The sequence below is a fragment of the Xyrauchen texanus genome, chromosome 49 (assembly GCF_025860055.1).
Source record: "Xyrauchen texanus isolate HMW12.3.18 chromosome 49, RBS_HiC_50CHRs, whole genome shotgun sequence".
Taxonomy (NCBI): Eukaryota; Metazoa; Chordata; class Actinopteri; order Cypriniformes; family Catostomidae; genus Xyrauchen; species Xyrauchen texanus.
In genome coordinates this window covers 5,040,020-5,057,292 of record NC_068324.1, presented here as the reverse complement: position 1 = coordinate 5,057,292, position 17,273 = coordinate 5,040,020, and the positions used below count along the sequence as shown (strand labels likewise).

General features: G+C 37.5%; 2 protein-coding genes across 4 annotated transcripts; both read right to left on the bottom strand.

Annotated features, from left to right (window-relative positions):
- Positions 1-1,366: 1,366 nt before the first annotated feature.
- Positions 1,367-10,753, bottom strand: prc1a (protein regulator of cytokinesis 1a). Of its 3 annotated transcripts, none has more exons than XM_052123236.1 (15): positions 10,451-10,753; positions 9,539-9,671; positions 9,333-9,455; positions 8,521-8,754; positions 8,175-8,345; positions 7,905-8,054; positions 7,662-7,809; positions 5,362-5,498; positions 5,174-5,269; positions 4,931-5,077; positions 4,599-4,709; positions 2,800-2,895; positions 2,561-2,716; positions 2,419-2,447; positions 1,367-1,878 (listed from the first exon to the last, which is right to left on the bottom strand). In XM_052123236.1, the coding sequence occupies exons 1-15, from the start codon at positions 10,459-10,461 to the stop codon at positions 1,830-1,832; spliced, it is 1,791 nt and encodes a 596-aa protein (XP_051979196.1). In that variant the 5' UTR covers positions 10,462-10,753; the 3' UTR covers positions 1,367-1,829. The 3 variants fall into 3 exon arrangements, with proteins under 3 accessions (XP_051979196.1, XP_051979197.1, XP_051979198.1); XM_052123237.1 differs by having other exon boundaries at positions 2,419-2,444; XM_052123238.1 differs by lacking the exon at positions 2,419-2,447.
- Positions 10,754-11,440: 687 nt separating this feature from the next.
- Positions 11,441-17,071, bottom strand: ubap1la (ubiquitin associated protein 1-like a). The gene is made up of 6 exons (XM_052123258.1): positions 16,789-17,071; positions 16,395-16,527; positions 14,449-15,120; positions 12,434-12,601; positions 12,251-12,352; positions 11,441-12,113 (listed from the first exon to the last, which is right to left on the bottom strand). The coding sequence occupies exons 2-6, from the start codon at positions 16,524-16,526 to the stop codon at positions 11,979-11,981; spliced, it is 1,209 nt and encodes a 402-aa protein (XP_051979218.1). The 5' UTR covers position 16,527; positions 16,789-17,071; the 3' UTR covers positions 11,441-11,978.
- Positions 17,072-17,273: the final 202 nt, after the last annotated feature.

The following is a 17,273-nucleotide window of genomic DNA, read 5'->3' as shown; positions in this document are numbered from 1 at the left end:
TTTAATACAATAAAAAAAATTGACAAACTTTATAATTAAAAATTAAAATATATATTTTTTTTAATTGACGTTTGTAATTATAATTTTAATTAATATTAAGGCAAAATATATGTACTATATATTTATAGTTAGGAAACTTATTTACAAAATAATACAATTTAAATGTAATTTGTGACTTAATGTTCTTTAAGCGTGTTTGAATATTAAGGCATTCTGTGATGACACATGTAGTGATGTCATCAGCTGGTTATAGATGGTACTGAATAATTCCCATATTCTTGTACCATGGTTTTTGCATGGTACTTCAGGCAATGATGTATACTATGGCATTACAGTACATATCTAAAATAAAAACATATTTTTAACATATGGTACAAGTAAATGTTAGTTTTGGGTATTTTTTGTCAATATAAATGATAGATGTAAATCTTAAACCAAATACAACTTTAGATCATATCGATAAACAAGTAAATCTGGCAAAACTGGATAGTTTGGTTTTCTCTGTAATTTGTTAATTCTTTAAATGTTTTCTGGAGTGATTCAGTATCTCAGACACCCCGGTCCAGTTTTACCTGTCCAGTCTCATGTCAAGTCGTTTGTAAGACGAGGACTGTCAGAAAATCACCGTTTTATACTTGAGCCCCAAAGCGACCTCTTAAGTAATCTTGAACTTTTCAGGAATATTAACTTATTTTAAAGGAATGGTTTACCCTAAAAATGAAAATGTTCTTAACATTTACTCACACCCATGCCATCCAAGATGTGTATGACATTCTTCTTCTGAATACAAAGATTTAGAAGAATATCTCAGATCTGTTGGTCCTTTCAGTGCAAGTGAATGGTGACCAGAACTTAGAAGCTTCAAAAGCACATAAAGGCAGCATAATAGTAATCCATACGGCTACAGTGGTTATATCCTAGTCTTCTGAAGAAATATGATAGGTGTGGGTGAGAAACAGATCAATATTGAAGTCCTTTTATACCATCAATCTCAACTTTCTCATTCTTTTGTTTTTGGAGATTCACTGTCTTCATGCATAGAATGTGTAGAAAAAAAAAAAAAAAAAAAGGGTCTCTCGCCCACACTTTGCTTCTGAAGATATAGATTTAACCACTGGAGATTACTTTTATGCTGGCTTTATGGTCATAAGGAAGACCCAAAGTTTTGGTCACCATTCACTAACCTTCTATGGACCTAAAGAGACAAAATATTCTAAAAATCTTTTGTGTTCTGCAATGGAAAAAAAGCCATACATTCCTGGGATGGCATAAGGGCGAATTTCTCTCATTTTAAAATTCCTCACTAAATAAGTTTCTATCCTTCTAAACAATGAATCAGAATTCCACAATACACAAAGAGTCTCCATGAAAACAAACATTTATTTACAGGTTGCCAACCACCATGTCAGCTGCTATTTCAAAGGAGTGATGCCATATAAAAAAGGTAGTGTTGATGTAAAATAAAGTAAAATGCCAAAAATCCTTATATGCATCAAAATGCAATCTTGATTTAAAGTACAAAAGATCAAATCTGTCTCCGAGCCATTAGATCAGTGTTAGCAAAGTTTTTAGAAAAACTGTTTCAAGTGATTTAATAAAAGTCAAGCTCAAAAACAGAAAATCATTCAAAACTCAAAAGAACAGTTAAAGGGGAAAAATGTTGAGAAATGGCCAAAACACAGAGCTAAAATATTAACAATTCTGCCATAAATTCATGATGATTTACATTCAATAGCTCTATAAAAAGCTTTTTTTGTCTTCATTGATTTAGGCCAACAGTTCAACAGAGCCGGTTTGCTCCACCAGCATTCAGCGTGTGACGGTGGAGTTCAAAACTCCAGTCTTGACGTTGGATTTAGAGGCGTTTGAGAGCTCCCGCTGCAGAAAAAAAAACAGTTATCACACTAATGTCATATTACATTTCTGACACTTCCATTGTAAGTGCATCACTGTAACCCAGATTTATATTTTTTAAGACGAGTTGAAATTAATTAGTAGAAAATCAACATTATGCCACAAATGCTTTCGATTAAGCTCAACTTGCATCGAACCCAAAATATTCCTTTAATTAAAGAAACCTGTAAATGCATATGTAATGCAATTAAATCAAAAGTAATTATATTTTAAGGGTGGCATTCTGAACTCAGTTCCTGTAACCAATAAATCAACATTCTGCCCCAACAAAACCCAAATGGACAGAAGAGATGAAGACAAATCAATTTATTTTTGTTAAACCACAAACTGAATATTAGCTGTGGAGTGGCTTTCAAGCCCAGAGTAAAACATCACGTCCTGTCCTAACTCCAGAAGCAAGTGCTGTTAGAAGTTGAAACACACACACACACAGACCCTCTGCCGTTAGTCAGGTTAAATACACAGAGGAGTGTGTGTTAGTGAATGGTCTTTAGAGTTACAGACCTGGATACTGCAGTGGATTCTGAATCCTTCTACAACAGAAGGCAAAAATAGCACACAAGGTCAGTCTATCAATCAGTCTATCTGCTGCATCTGTCGAGACTGAGCCGCGGGTCAGAGAGGATGATGAAGACGAGGAACTTACCGCAAACTCTGAGTAGGAGGCCACAGACGTGATGGAGTAGTTTCTAATAGGGCTGGCGGTCATCGTGCGCAAGGCTCCGTTCAGATGAGAAATGTTCTCCTTGTTTCTCTCCAGACCGCGAGGAGTTCGGCCATGAGCGGGTGTTCGCACACCCAACTAGCAGATGAGCAATTTACAATTACAACAAATGTAAATCATAATAACGTGATGTATCCAGTGTTTGAATGAACATAGCTTACCTTGCTAGTGGAAAGGGGCGGTCTCAAAGCAGGGGAGGGGCATGTGGAACGGAGTGTCGTGTTGGGGGTGGAGCAAATACTAGAGGTGGAGATCAGCTACAGAAACATAATAGAACTCATAATTACATTTATTTATTTTTTTAAACAAAGTATATTTTAGCTTTAAAGATAGACCGATATCAGTCAGGGCTGCATTTCCCAAAAGCACCATAATCCTAAGTAGTTTGTAGAAACAATTGGCGCCAATGACGATCAACTTAAGCTTGTAATGCTTTTGGGAAATGCAGCACTGGCTAATTAGTTTGCAATTTTTATTTTCAACATGTTTATTAGGTTCTTCCCTCTTATGTTACAAAATATTGATAACGTCTAACAATTAATTTGGAGTAAAAAAACAAAAAGATAATGCCATAATAAATGTAACCACTTTTTCTGTCGGTCTTAATTTGTCATCATTAATGTCAATGCGAAACAGCATTTAAAACCCATTTTACTTCCATAACATATTTCAGAGTGAAAGAACAAAAAAGGTTGCCGGTAATTGATTTGATTCATTTTTGGATTGTGAAAATGCAAGTTGTTACATTTTGATAAAAAATACCAAGACATTTTTCCCCCGTTTGAAATGACATGCAAAATGAATCTCCCACAATAAAACAAGGAACCTCTTAAAATAAATAGTAGAGGATGAGCAATAGTGGATTTTGTAGTTACCAATAACTAAGGTGGTGGAAAAGGCAGATAGTTTTTCTAATCCATTTATAGAATGTTAAAAGATTTTCTTAGTGCTTACTATGACAGGCAGGTATAGTGGCTAAAAGAGTCCAAAATGAATAAAATCCCAGATGTAGCTTACTTTCAAACCAAAATAAGACACATAAATATTAGTGCATAACAAGGGCTTTTTAAACTATGAATAAGCCCAAAAAAACATTTGAAATGAAGACTTGGCTATGTTAATATGCTCTATAATTAGTATTTCCTTAAGCCTTTTATAACATATTCACCAGATAATGGTTTAATGAGGAATCAGGCTAATTGTTATTCACAAGATGTCGGAAACTATTTGCATAGAGTTTTACCGATAACTGAAACGGAGACGTTTCAGCAGAGACGGGTCACTTCTTTCAAAATAAATGGGAGAAATTGGAACACCCAACGGTCAATGCAGGTGGAAATGAAGTCCCACCCTATAGGTAAAAGAGCCAATCACCTTTTAGAACCAGACATCGCTTGCCAATCAACTCGTGAATGCGCATGCAAATTAGCTACACAAGCTGGGAAAATTGTTTTTTGTGTGTGATCTGAGGTAAAGCACAATTTATGATACAAGTGTAGTCAAATTTGCTGCCGATTTGAAATATGTTCATTGGTTGAAATCTTGACCATCCGTTTTGGAGATTTCAGTCTTTCCCCAATTCAAGTAGATAGGAGTTGCACTGTCATGCCACTTGTTACCATAGAAAATAGCTGCCCGGGAGTGTCCAAAGATGGCCGCCGAGTGGACTGGCTTGCTAAAAAGTCTTTGATTTTACACACAGACTTTTAAATTGCATTTTATTACCGTAGTTGTATACAGAAGTGTTAGCCCCCCTTGTGTCATTTGCAAATTCTACTGATGGCCTTGTCAATGGATACTGCAAATAAGTTCAAGTTAAATCACTTGTCAATTTAATCTCATAAATTTTGTTTTTTTTGCCATCATTTATTTATATCGGCATTGTGTCTGCCATCGACGACGGCCTTTGAGTCATCATATTAGTCGACCACTAATGCACAAATGCAAACGCATGAAGTACCCTGCGTGTTTTGCCTGGCGTTGGGGTTGCTGCAAGTCTCCTCTTGGTCGGTGTTCTGATAACAGTGCCATACAGCAGGTCTTCCTCAGTCTGTTTCAATTTCTTCATTTGCTGCACAGTACAAAAGTCAGCATGTCAACAAACAATGTGCCAAATGCATTTTTACTATCTGAGGGACAAGCAAAAATAATCACAGATTACTGTTCATGCCACATATGCATCCATAGAGATTAGATTGCATTTAATGTGGAATCACATAATAAAGAATACAGATAAAATGGACAATGTCAAAAGATGTCTAGAGGAAATGAACTGGTCAGAAATGTTTATACCCGTTCCTGTTTTCCTCTCTCTTTCTCCATCTGGTGTTGATTCCATTGGTCTTCCACATATTGCAGGAATGGCTGTCCGTTGACACGGAACTCTTTACCGTGCACCTTTTCCCACTGGTCAATCTGAGTCTTCAGACTCTTCTCCAGCTGACCAATCGGACAAAATAAAGACATACAAAATTAGCCTGCAAGCCTTTCCAGTCAATCCCACATCAGGCTTTTTATTTGAAGCTCAGATCAAACCTTCGGCAGACTCTTCTGTAGGTCCACTCTCTGTTTCTCCTCTTTCAGCAGGTTTCCTCCTCTGTTGTTAAAGCGAGATGGGTCTGTGGCTTTTTTCTGATTTGAGAACAAAAAAGGGAGTACAAGTCATTAGCTGAATATGGTTTTGAATTTTATATTTATTTTGAATACTTCCCTTGATTTCTCACCTCTAGCTCTTGATACAGAGTCCAGTTGCTGCTCCAGGTTGAAACGGCGTCGTACAGCTCGCCGTGTTCCATATAATCCAGCTTCAGTTGTTCCAATTTCAGCTCATGTTCACGCAACACCTCCTCATCCAGATCATCTAAATGGCACAAAACATCAAATTCAAACATCAACCAATCCTTGTGTGCCTTCTGCACATTGAAAGTCTATGAGTGAATCCCAATTTATCTCGGTTCAATGTAATATGCTTTAGGAGTTGTGTATCCCAAATAAAAATAGAAAAGAGATCTAAAGGTTCTTGAATGGTGTCCATTCCAAAAGTCCTACTTACTGAAAGATTTTCTAAGTATGCATCCCACAAACATACCATTTTTTACTTATCCCCTTTTACCAAAGAATTTCCATGACATTTCCAGTGATTTATGATTGCTAGATAAGGACTTTTAAAAATAATTAATTAGAGGTCGACCGATTGTAGATTTTGCTGATACTGGTAAGTACATTGGTGGAAAAGGCCGATAACGATTAATCGGCAGATAGATATTAAAACCCATTTATCGAATGGAAAAAGAATGCCTAGTCTTTCCTTACCATGATGGGCACAGAACTGTCGCTCACTGGATGTTTTTTGTTTTTGGCACCATTAGAGTAAATTCTGGAGACTGTTGTGTGTGAAAATCCCAGGAGATCAGCAGTTACAGAAATACTCAAACCAGCCTATCCGTCACCAATAATTATCCATGTGAATATCGAATCAGCCAATAGTGTGGCAGCAGTAGTGCATAAAAAACATGCATATACAGGTCAGGAGCTTCAGTTAATGTTCACATCAACCATCAGAATGGGGAAAAAATTTGATCTCAGTGATCTGTACTGTGGTATGATTGTTGGTGCCAGATGGGCTGGTTTGAGTATTTCTTTAACTGATGATCCCCTGGGATTTTCGCACACATTCATACTGGTGTGGCATCACCCGATCCTCCACCTGGTCAACTAATGGTTAGACGGAGACCTGGCGAGGCCTACAAGCCATAGTATCTTGCACCCACTTTGAAATTTGGTGGAGGATCGGTGATGATCTGGGGGTGCTTAAGCAAGGCTGGAATCAGGCGGATTAGTCTTTGAGAAGGACGCATGAATCAAGTCATGTGCAAGGTTATCCTGTAATAAAACTTGCTTCCTTCTGCTCTGACAATGTTCCCCAACTCTGACAATTGGTTGTTCCAACAGGACAATGCTCCATGCCACACAATCAGATCAAACTGTGGATGGAGGACCACCGGATCAAGAACATGTCATGGCCAGCCCAATCGCCAGACCTGAACCCCATTGAAAACCTCTGGAATGTGATCAACAGGAAGATGGATGCCATAAGCCATGAAACAAAGCAGAGCTGCTTGAACTTTTGTGCCAAGAGTGGCATAAAGTCACCCAACAGCAATGTGAAAGACTGGTAGAGAGCATGCAAAGACGCATGAAAGCTTTGATTGAAAATCAGGGTTATTCCACCAGATATTGATTTCTGAACTCATCCCAAGTTAAAACATTAGTATATTGTTTATAAATAAATATGAACTTGTTTTCTTTGCATTATTCAAGGTCTGAAAACACGGCATCTTTTTGTTATTTTGACCAGTTGTCATTATTTGCAAATAAATGCCCTAAATGACAATATTTGTATCTTGAATTTGGGAAAAATGTTTTCAGTACTTTATAGAATAAAACTAAAATGTTCATTTTACTCAAACACATGCCTATAAATAGTAAATCCAGAGAAACTGATACATTTGCAGTGGTCTCTTAATTTTCCAGAGCTATAGAAATATGAGGAAAAAGGTTTATTATCATTCACAAAATATGAAGTTGGAGGCTCACTGTATGTGCTGACAGGGCATATGCTTAAATTTTTCTTTGCATGCCCTCACTTTAATTTAAAACAATTGATTATTAAATCTAACTAATAAAATATGCATTGAATTGAGGATAAAAATATGGAGGAATATTATCAATAACAGATTTAGATCAAGAAAATCCCCACGAGGTGTCAGTGATTGCTCAGATTTCACCTCTAACGGCCATTGTTTCAGAGGAACAAAAAACAGGAACTATCAGCATAGATTTTTGCCGATAAGCATATATTGGGATTTCCATGACCATGGAAAACTAATACAATAATTTTGTCATTCTATCTACAGTACATAAAAGGTGTATATACCATCACCAGCATAGACAAGTGCTTTTCATTCTTGGAATTATACAAATGGGATTCAGACAATTTTCTTTAAACTGAAAACTTACATACCATTGTAGTATGGCGTGAAAGCTTGTCTTTGCTCTCGACTGTAGTAACATTTCTCCCAGAACTTCACAATCTCCTCTCTTATTGTCTGAATTACACGTTCAATGTTTTTCTTTTTTAGTTCTTCCAAGCGCTGGAGCTCTACCTGCAGCTGTGACGCAAAGAAAGACAGATTGTTAGTGTTTTAGAAATCCAACAGCATGACCTATATTACTGATAGGTGTGTGTGCCTGTATATGTACTCACTGCATTCAAATGACTCTTAATGCTAGTGAGTGTGTTCGGCATGATAGCCTCTCTCTCTTCGACAGGAATCTGTAGCATCTTCCACAGCTCCTCGATCCGACTACGAATGGACACACACATAGCTTCACTCGCAGCTTTACGAGTTTCAAGCTGAAAACAAACGCACCATTAAGTGCATTGTTCAGTTATCCGAGGTAACAGATTTGAGAAAACAAAGTCACACATTTAACGAGAGTGAGACAGCAAAAGAAAGACGAAGTTTGTGTGTACCTGCCGCAATAACACTTTGAGCGAGTTGATATTTTCTGTTGAAAGACAGAAGGCGTCTTCATCCTCACATACAATGTCTCTCTCAAAGGTGCTGTCAGGAAGCTGCTCCAGATCCTCCATTAGTACAGTGATTTGATGCTTCATTTCCACAAACTCTGCATGACGACGCTCCTACAAATGTCATCAGTCATTATGGATGGCATTAGAGGGAGTAAATGTTGAAAGAACTTTCATTTTTGGGTGTACTATTCCTTTAAAGAGGTCATGTGGCAATATTTCATTCTACTGTCTAAAACAGTTGCATACCGTTTCAAACAGCAGGTTGTTGTTGTGGTATGCATTTTACCTTCTCCTGGTTGTGGTGGGCGATGTGTTGCCTGTAGTTCTGCAGCTGCTGTTGTGACGGCACTTGTTCGGGGTGGATGGGGTAGAGGTCCTCACACAGAACATCACACAGATCTTGATCCTTCTGAATCAGAGACTTGAGCTCGCTCTGACGAGAACTCTTCTCTTTCAGCATCATCTTCACATGCGTACGGAGGTCCTTCTCCAACTGCAGCATTGTGAGGCCAACCTCCTCCTGACGCAAAAAGCCCAAAAACAGGTTATTAATCATCAAAGAGAGCAAGATTTGTTTGACCAGGGACATAAATAAACCAGCATATGTTAGCTAACATTTAACAAACATAACATTTTTGGAGCTACAAAAGGTCTGGTCACCATTCACTTGCATTGTATGGACCAACAGAGCAGAGATATGCTTCTAAAAATCATCTTTTGCATTCAGCAGAAGAAAGTCAAACATCTAGGATGGCATGAGAGCGAGTAAATAATGAGAAATTTCAGTAGAACTATCCCTTTAACGTTTCAACAACTGACTGTAAACAGCAGAAATTATAGATGAAAAAAGGTGTATTTAAATTAAATCTCATCTTAGACAAGTATTATCATGCAAACACATTTTAGAACTACTGTGACATCACTGATCGTGTTTGTCAGTGCATGTTGCACATATCCGGCTAATCGATAAAGAAATTTATTGTTAATTATTTCCATGATCAATTATCACATTTTTGCGATTAGTTGTCGCAGTACTAGAATGGATCTTGCCATTTTGGCAGGTAATTTGGCGCGGCGACTCCGATGATAGCGACTCACCTGATATTCAGATAGCTGAAGCTCATCACACAAGCTGGTCACTTCTTTCCTGCAGGCATTAATACTGCTCAGCAAGCGCGTCTTTAGCCCCTCCTCCTCTGAGATCATCATGTCCAGCAGGTTCTGAAACCAGGATGTGACATTCATATTAGTAGCCTGAATATCTGAGCCTCCAGTCAATGAGAAACATACAGAATATAACAGACCTTGATGTGCATGTGAACGGCATCCGTGCGCTGCAGTCTCTGGTCTTCTGGGATGCCGATCTCCTCCCAGATATCCTTCAGTTGATTGAGAGCCTTGTTCAGACATGATACAGACTCCGCAGCGTGGATCTCACTGCAGAAACACATATAAAGTCAGGTCTATATAATCTTGCTCAAACCATGAAACCTGGGAAGTAATTATTTTATTCCTGTTTTAATTCACCATTTAAATCCAATGTGTTGACAGGATCTTTTAGATGCATTTTAAATGGTCAGATGTCAAACAGTGTGTGATGCAAATTAAAAACACAATAAAAATGAGGTCAATGACAGTCAGAGAGCATCAACCCTCAGGATTATTTTCTTTATGAATGACACTGCAAGAGTTTCTTTTATTGGTAAACAATCAAAGCAACAAGCAATTTTGACTACAGTCTGTTTTAATGGAAAATTAGCATTATGAATCAGCAGTGTAACTGGTTATTGACTATATTGAAAAAATAGATATTTCTGAAATAAGCATTATTAATGTCTATATTTTTGATTGGGAAAAAAAAACAAGCTCATTAAAAATCAGTAGCATTGATGAGTCTATTATTGAAATAAATATGACATTTCTTTGCCAATAACACAATTAATGGTTATAATGTTTACTTATGAAAACAATAATCACTGTCTGTACAAATCAGCAGTTTTGTAGCTCAGGTGCTAATCAGCAAAAATATTTTAAATTAAACAAATGACATGAAATCATAAAACATAAGATATTTCCAATCTGATTACAATAAAAACGCATTTAATGTGTTTTACCCCAACACAAACATTTATATACACATTTGTTTACTTATCTATATAAACGAACACTCGTTCAAACTCGGTTTGTCCAACTCTCTCTCTCTCTCGGTGTCTTACCTTTTCCTCATTCTGTCCTCCCGCCGCAGATCTCAGATTTAAAGAGATTTAAACGATCGCCAAACGCTGTTTTGACACTTTTAAACCTTATTTTACGCGTTATTCCGCGATCTTTCAGAAGCTGCTGCCTCAAAAATTCAAACGCCGCACTGAACGTCCCTTGTCTTCTGATTGGCTGAAAAAAAACATGGCAAGAACATTCCGCCTGCTGATAGGCCGGTGAACGTCATTGCAACTGTTCCAGCGAGCAAGTGGCCAGTGGCACTGGCCAGTTTTATCAGATGTAGAGATGAGTGGAATGACGTAACGAAACTTTCTTCTTAGCCAATCAGCAGTCGCTTTGCAGGGTCTTTAATCAACAGAGCTGTGAATTTAATCAATTTTTGATTAAAAGTTTGATTAGCTCAAATATATTTTTTCAGTAAAGCTGACACGGCAAATACAAATTCTCTACATTTAAAATAATGTTTAATTAAAACACTTTGCACCACTAGGTGAAGATTTTTTTTCTCTCCGTAATTTTGACTCAAAAAAAGAAAAACAAAAGCAAAAATGGAGGTTACAGGAAGGCATTTCAATGGCAGTGAATGGGGCCAATTTTTAGAGGGTTTAAAGGCAGAAATTTGAAGCTTACATTAATTATTCAGTTAAAACGTTTTTTTTTTTTTGCGAGATTACAGGGATTACAGCATTACGTCACCATGGCAACAAAATAGTAAAATTGGATATAACATTACAGACAAGTAAGCAATTTTATCACACTAAAATCATGTTACCACGCATATTGTTTATATCTTGTGGCTATACTTTTGAAACAGTGAGTATTGTAACATTATATAAATTGGCCCCCATTCACTTCCATTGTAAGTGCCTTTAAAATTCAAAGAAGAAAATGGTATATACATTTTATATATATATATATATATATATGAGAGAGAGAGAGAGAGAGAGAGAGAGAGACTCATTCATTTACAGTATTTTTTATTTATTTTTCTATTAAATTTTTATGATGCTACATGTCAAGCAAAGCTTCAGAATACTGATGAAGTGAAACTAAGAATTGTTTTAAAAATTGTGATACTTTTACACAACCTATATGTGAATCTTTTTGACCAAACTCCATATATTGGAAAATTTCACTAAAACTAAATTAATTATTGATGCAGAATAAATGATACAACAAAGTCTTATAAACTCTTTCCAGCTCTGTTCTCAATGTATTAAACTTGTTTACAAGATGATTAATTCTGATCATGATCAATACAAATTCTGATTTAGTGTTGTCATCTTTTAGCTGATTATTCTTCGCCATACTGATCTAAAGTTCAATTATGTGACGTCAACAAAATATTAAAAAGAGTATACTAAAATCAATAAACAAACAGGACAACTCCATTAAAGACTGGACAACTGTAGATTCATAAAGCAAAGGATTTATACATTCATTTATGATCTGAATTCATTCATAAAGTTAAAGATTCATTCATTCATAAAGCTGAAGATTCACTCATGTAGCAGAGGGGTGTTTTCAGCTGCTGCGTGTCATGAGCTCCTCTAGGGCTCTCTCTTTATGGTTCTCATGCACCAGCAGAACTTCTTTGATGGTGCTCTGCTGGAAACCCATCTCACAGAACTGAGCCAGCAAAAACAGGAACTCTGCAGCCTGAAACAAACACAAAATATCAGACAATGTTGAACAATGCAAAAAAGTTGTTGGAGTGTTTGTTGTGTTTTATGCTGATTCGTGGAATATTTGCAATGTTAAATAATGACTGCTGGAGTTTCTCTTTCAGGTCTCACTTTGCTCTCACAGTTCTGGAACATCTCCAGGGCTTCTTCCACCTGCATCTTCTCATAACCCAACTGACACAGCCGGTCACATGATGTCAGGTAACTCAAAATCTGAAGAACGAATAACAGTGTGAGAGTGTGTGCAAACAGTATGTTTATATGCGCAAGTGTGTTTGTTTGTAAGTATGGTACCTGATCAGGGCTCTTGGGTCCAGTCCTCTGCATTGCCAGTATGGCAGTGTGTAGTGTGTATCCTTGCTGTGTAACAGCTTCAAGTAGATCTCGCTCCTCCTGACTCAAAGCACACAGCAGATCTGAGTGAGCGTCCTGCAGCCCTGCCGAAGTTCGTGGACGCACATCCTAATACACACCAAAACATACATTCAGCTTAACAACGTTTGACTGACAGCATAATGTCTGACCCACATCGCAGCTTATTCTGGACAAGAACAACCACTTAAAGGCAAAAGTGTACTATGGTTTCGGACTGCGGTATGTCTCTTGCGAACTGTCCATGAACAGCCTACTTTTTCTAAAAAGAGTCAGTGGACTTTGTGCATCATAGGTGCGCAACCCTTTTTCGCAAATGTTGCGTTAAGACAGCCAATCAAATTAGAGCTTGCCAGATTGAGAAAGTACTTTCGAGCAATTTGCATCATACAGTCAATGAACAAACTGTAGGTGGTTTGGAGATGTGCCATCTGTATTTGAGACTAAAGACCGAAACATACTCTACACAAGTACTTGAACGCAGATGCAAGTGACTGGCTACCGCAATGCTAACACGCGGTTCGGTTGAACAAGCGTAATGTTACAAAGCACCCCTTGTGGCAACGCTGAGAATTGTCTTGTGTTGGATCATTTGTCTTGATTTTGGAATGCAACTATGCAGAAAATGTAGCTTGCGGAGCTAGAAACATCCGTGTTAACGTACTTGAATAGAGTGTGTTTCAGCCATAAAGCAATGAGTACTACTAGTACCCAAATTATGTACTTCTTCAAATGAAAAAAGTGTATGAAATGTTGGACATTTCTTGCGATGTTGCGATGGTGAATTCCTGACCCGAGAAGTGATGGTTTTATAGCGGAGCTCGTCTGCCTGTCTCCTAAAGCTCACCACATTTACATCGAAGGTAATTGCATGGTTTAGCTTTTATACTCAAACAGTCTAAATGCCCCAAAGAGGTTTAAATACTTGTAAAACTATTCAGAATATTCCTGCACATTGAGGATTGCGGAGAATCCAAAACATGCGCTTTTATCCACGTTTCTCTTCTAGAAATGTATAGAGGCTCGCTCTTGCTATTTATTCCACTGCATTTAGCTAATTCTGCACATTTCATTTAACTAAATAATAGTCCTCCACATTATGTTAAAATATGTGCACACAAAATAAGCCTTGAGTGTAGTCTACCATAAAACTTTCTGATATAGATTGACGGTGCTTTCACCTTTTTGGTGGGCTTAATAAATGTTAAATATCTTAATGTTTGTATTTGTAGTCTAGATAATATTCGCAGCAAAATATGTGCTTGACCTTTCACAGTTGCTTGACAGATTAACATTGTTATACTTGCACAATACACAGACAAGGCTAAACGAAAATTCTGTTATATTAACAGATATTAATGTCAGAAATACCAGGAGAAACCAAAGTTAAAAAACAGTGAGAAAAAATAAAGAATATATCAATAATATAATTAAATAGTAATAATTATTATTAGGCTATAATAATAATAATAATAATATATAAATAGGCCTATTCGAGGCATATTTTATATACAGAAACTATAAATGTAAGAGTTACATTTTAAAATGAGTTTGGTGGCACTTCCGTGTTAAGCCACGCCCTCATCCAGTTCTATCTGAATACAGAAACAGATACAAATAATTTTGTCATGGCAACAAATACCCTAGTGAATATAGTGAATATGTAAGTGTTGGACTGAGGTTGGCTAACAAGCTAAAGCTAGTGGCAACACTGCGTGTGTTCGTGTGTTTCACTCCCGTCACTGCTTTTTAATCCATGTAGTATAAAACTGTTAGAGTTTAATTTGAGACAATACTACACTTCATATATTAAATTCATACACTAAATAGCCGAGTGAACTGTACGTCTTTTGGGACACAGCTTGTGATAATACTCTATATAATAATAATCCAAATAAAATCTATGGATCTACAGTGTGTGTTTTTGTGTGAGTTACATGTGACGTGGGTTTCTGTGGCCTAGCAGAGGTCAGCGGTCCTGCGGATGAGGGTCTTTGCTGAAGTTGGGTGTTTGTGTTCCGTTTCCCATTGGTTCTTATGACAGCAGGTTTCCTGCGAGGAGGTCTGGAGTTGTGAGGACTGCCCTTCGGTGTCTGGGTGAGGGCAGGGGGGAGGGGTTTCCGTATGTCCTTTAGAGAGGAGGCGGAGCTCGGTCGGACCTTAGGGAGAGCAGGTGAAGGGGCGGGGCGTGTTAGTTGGGGGACGGAGCTTCGCTGGGCGTGTCGAAGAGGAAAGCGCTGGCACTGTGAGCCTGAACTCTGTGGTCTTTCTTTGCTACGAGTGACATCTTCCTCAGTGGACGAACCCTCGTCATCTTCGCTGTAGCCGCCCTCGCAGTCTGAGTCAGGGATGAGGAACTGGACTGCCCGCAGTGGACGGAGCCTTTGTGAGTCAGCGGCGCTGAGGCTTAAGCTGCGGGGACGTGGGCACAGTTCCCATAGTTCTGTACTTCTGTGACGTCCTACTCGACTCTCTTGCGGGCTGCTGAACATCAGCCAATATGGTGGGCAGGTGGGACTCACACTCTGGGGCAGTTTTTTGGCCTTTCCCTTCTTCCGCTGCAATTCTCCACATGCGGCCATGATCCGTTTTTCCATAGTGAACGAATACTGTCGAAGAGAACAACATGAACATGAGTATATACATGTGAACATTATGCTATATGTAATGCATATACTGTTTCCCACAGAATTCAGACCGATACACTATTTTGGTAACATATTTAAATGTTTAATGATTTAAATTTGTAAATTTAACTACTGTGTGCATTTCAACACAAAACTTATATACATATAACAGTTATTGGTTTATTTTGATTAGTTTGGAGCGATTCATTAAAAGAACTGACTCATAAGAGTCATTTGTCTGACAATTCCTGATTCAAATTGATAACTAGCGAGTTAGTGAGTCGTTTGGAGTGATTCATTAAAAGAATTGACTCATAAGAGTCATTTGTCTGACAATTCCTGATTCAAATTGATAACTAGCGAGTTAGTGAGTCGTTTGGAGTGATTCATTAAAAGAACTGACTCATAAGAGTCATTTGTCTGACAATTCCTGATTCAAATTGATAACTAGCGAGTTAGTGAGTCGTTTGGAGTGATTCATTAAAAGAACTGACTCATAAGAGTCATTTGTCTGACAATTCCTGATTCAAATTGATAACTAGCGAGTTAGTGAGTCGTTTGGAGTGATTCATTATAAGAACCGTCTCATAGGAGTCATTTATCTGACAAATCCTGATTCAAAGCAATCACTCACAAGTTATTGAGTCGTTTGCAGCAATACATGAAAAGAACCGTCTCAGAAGAGTCATTTGTCTTGATTCAAGGCGATAACTAGCGAGTTAGTGAGTCGTTTGGAGTGATTCATTAAAAGAATTGACTCATAAGAGTCATTTGTCTGGCAAATCCTGATTCAAAGCAATAACTAGCGAGTTAGTCGTTTGGAGTGATTAATTATAAGAACTGACTCATAAGAGTCACTTGTCTGACAAATCCTGATTCAAAATGATAACTAGCGAGTTAGTGAGTCGTTTGGAGTTATTCATTGTAAGAACTGACCCATACGAGTCATTTGTCTGACAAATCTTGATTTAAAGCGATAACTCGCAAGTTACTGAGTCATTTGGAGTGATTCAAACTGGCTCAAAAGAGTCATTTGTCTATATTTGAATGGCATTCAATATATAAATATGGTTCAAGAAAAATCATAATTTATAATTGACAATACATCAGCAGTGTTTAAATATTCTCCACTATTTTTAGACTTCAAAACCTAATTACATTTGCATATTTGGATGCAACAGTATGTGGTTAAGTGACGTCAAAAGTGTAATGTAAGTAAATTATACAGTGTATGATTCATCAAATTGTATTCTGACCTTTGTGTCACGCAGTATTTGGACACAATCTGGGATGTTGATTTCAGGAGCTGCAACAGACTCTTTCAGACCGAACTGTATCTCCACACAGTCCAAAACAACCCTAAATGGAACCTCATCCAGAGTACACATTCTGTTGACACACACACACACACACACACACACACACACACACACACACACACACACACACACACACACACACACACCTTAGTCAAGTTATTGCTGACTCATCTACATTCAGTGTCTTTATTTACGGTAATAATCTTTGTCGATCAGAATTGCTGCATTCAGTATCTCTTCCAATTCCCTCTAATATGTACCTGTATATATTATACAGTCAATATAATGCACTTTAATATTGTTTACAGGACACTCAAAGAAAGCTTCTCACCTGCAGTTGTTGGTATGTATCACTGTGTTGAAGGACGTCTGTCTGTGTGCTGTTCTTCGGTTGCAGAGTGAACTAATCAGGTTCCCGTGTGCATTATAACAGAAGCATAATGTTCTCAAGTGTATCAACACAGGCTTACATGCACACACACACACACACACACAATAACAGGCTTATGCACTGACTCACACAATAATCCTTTCATATCTGTCGGAACAAATAAAAACCATCATCATCATCATCATCATCATGTTCTTTCCATTCCTCACAGGGTTCTAAAAATGTACACACGTGTATATATATACATATACATATACAGTTGAAGTCCGAAGTTTACATACACATTAGCCAAATACATTTAAACTCAGTTTTTCACAATTCCTGACATTTAATGGTAGAAAACATTCCCTGTCTTATGTCAGTTAGAATCACAGCTTTATTTTAAGAATGTGAAATGTCAGAATAATAGTGGAGAGAATTATTTA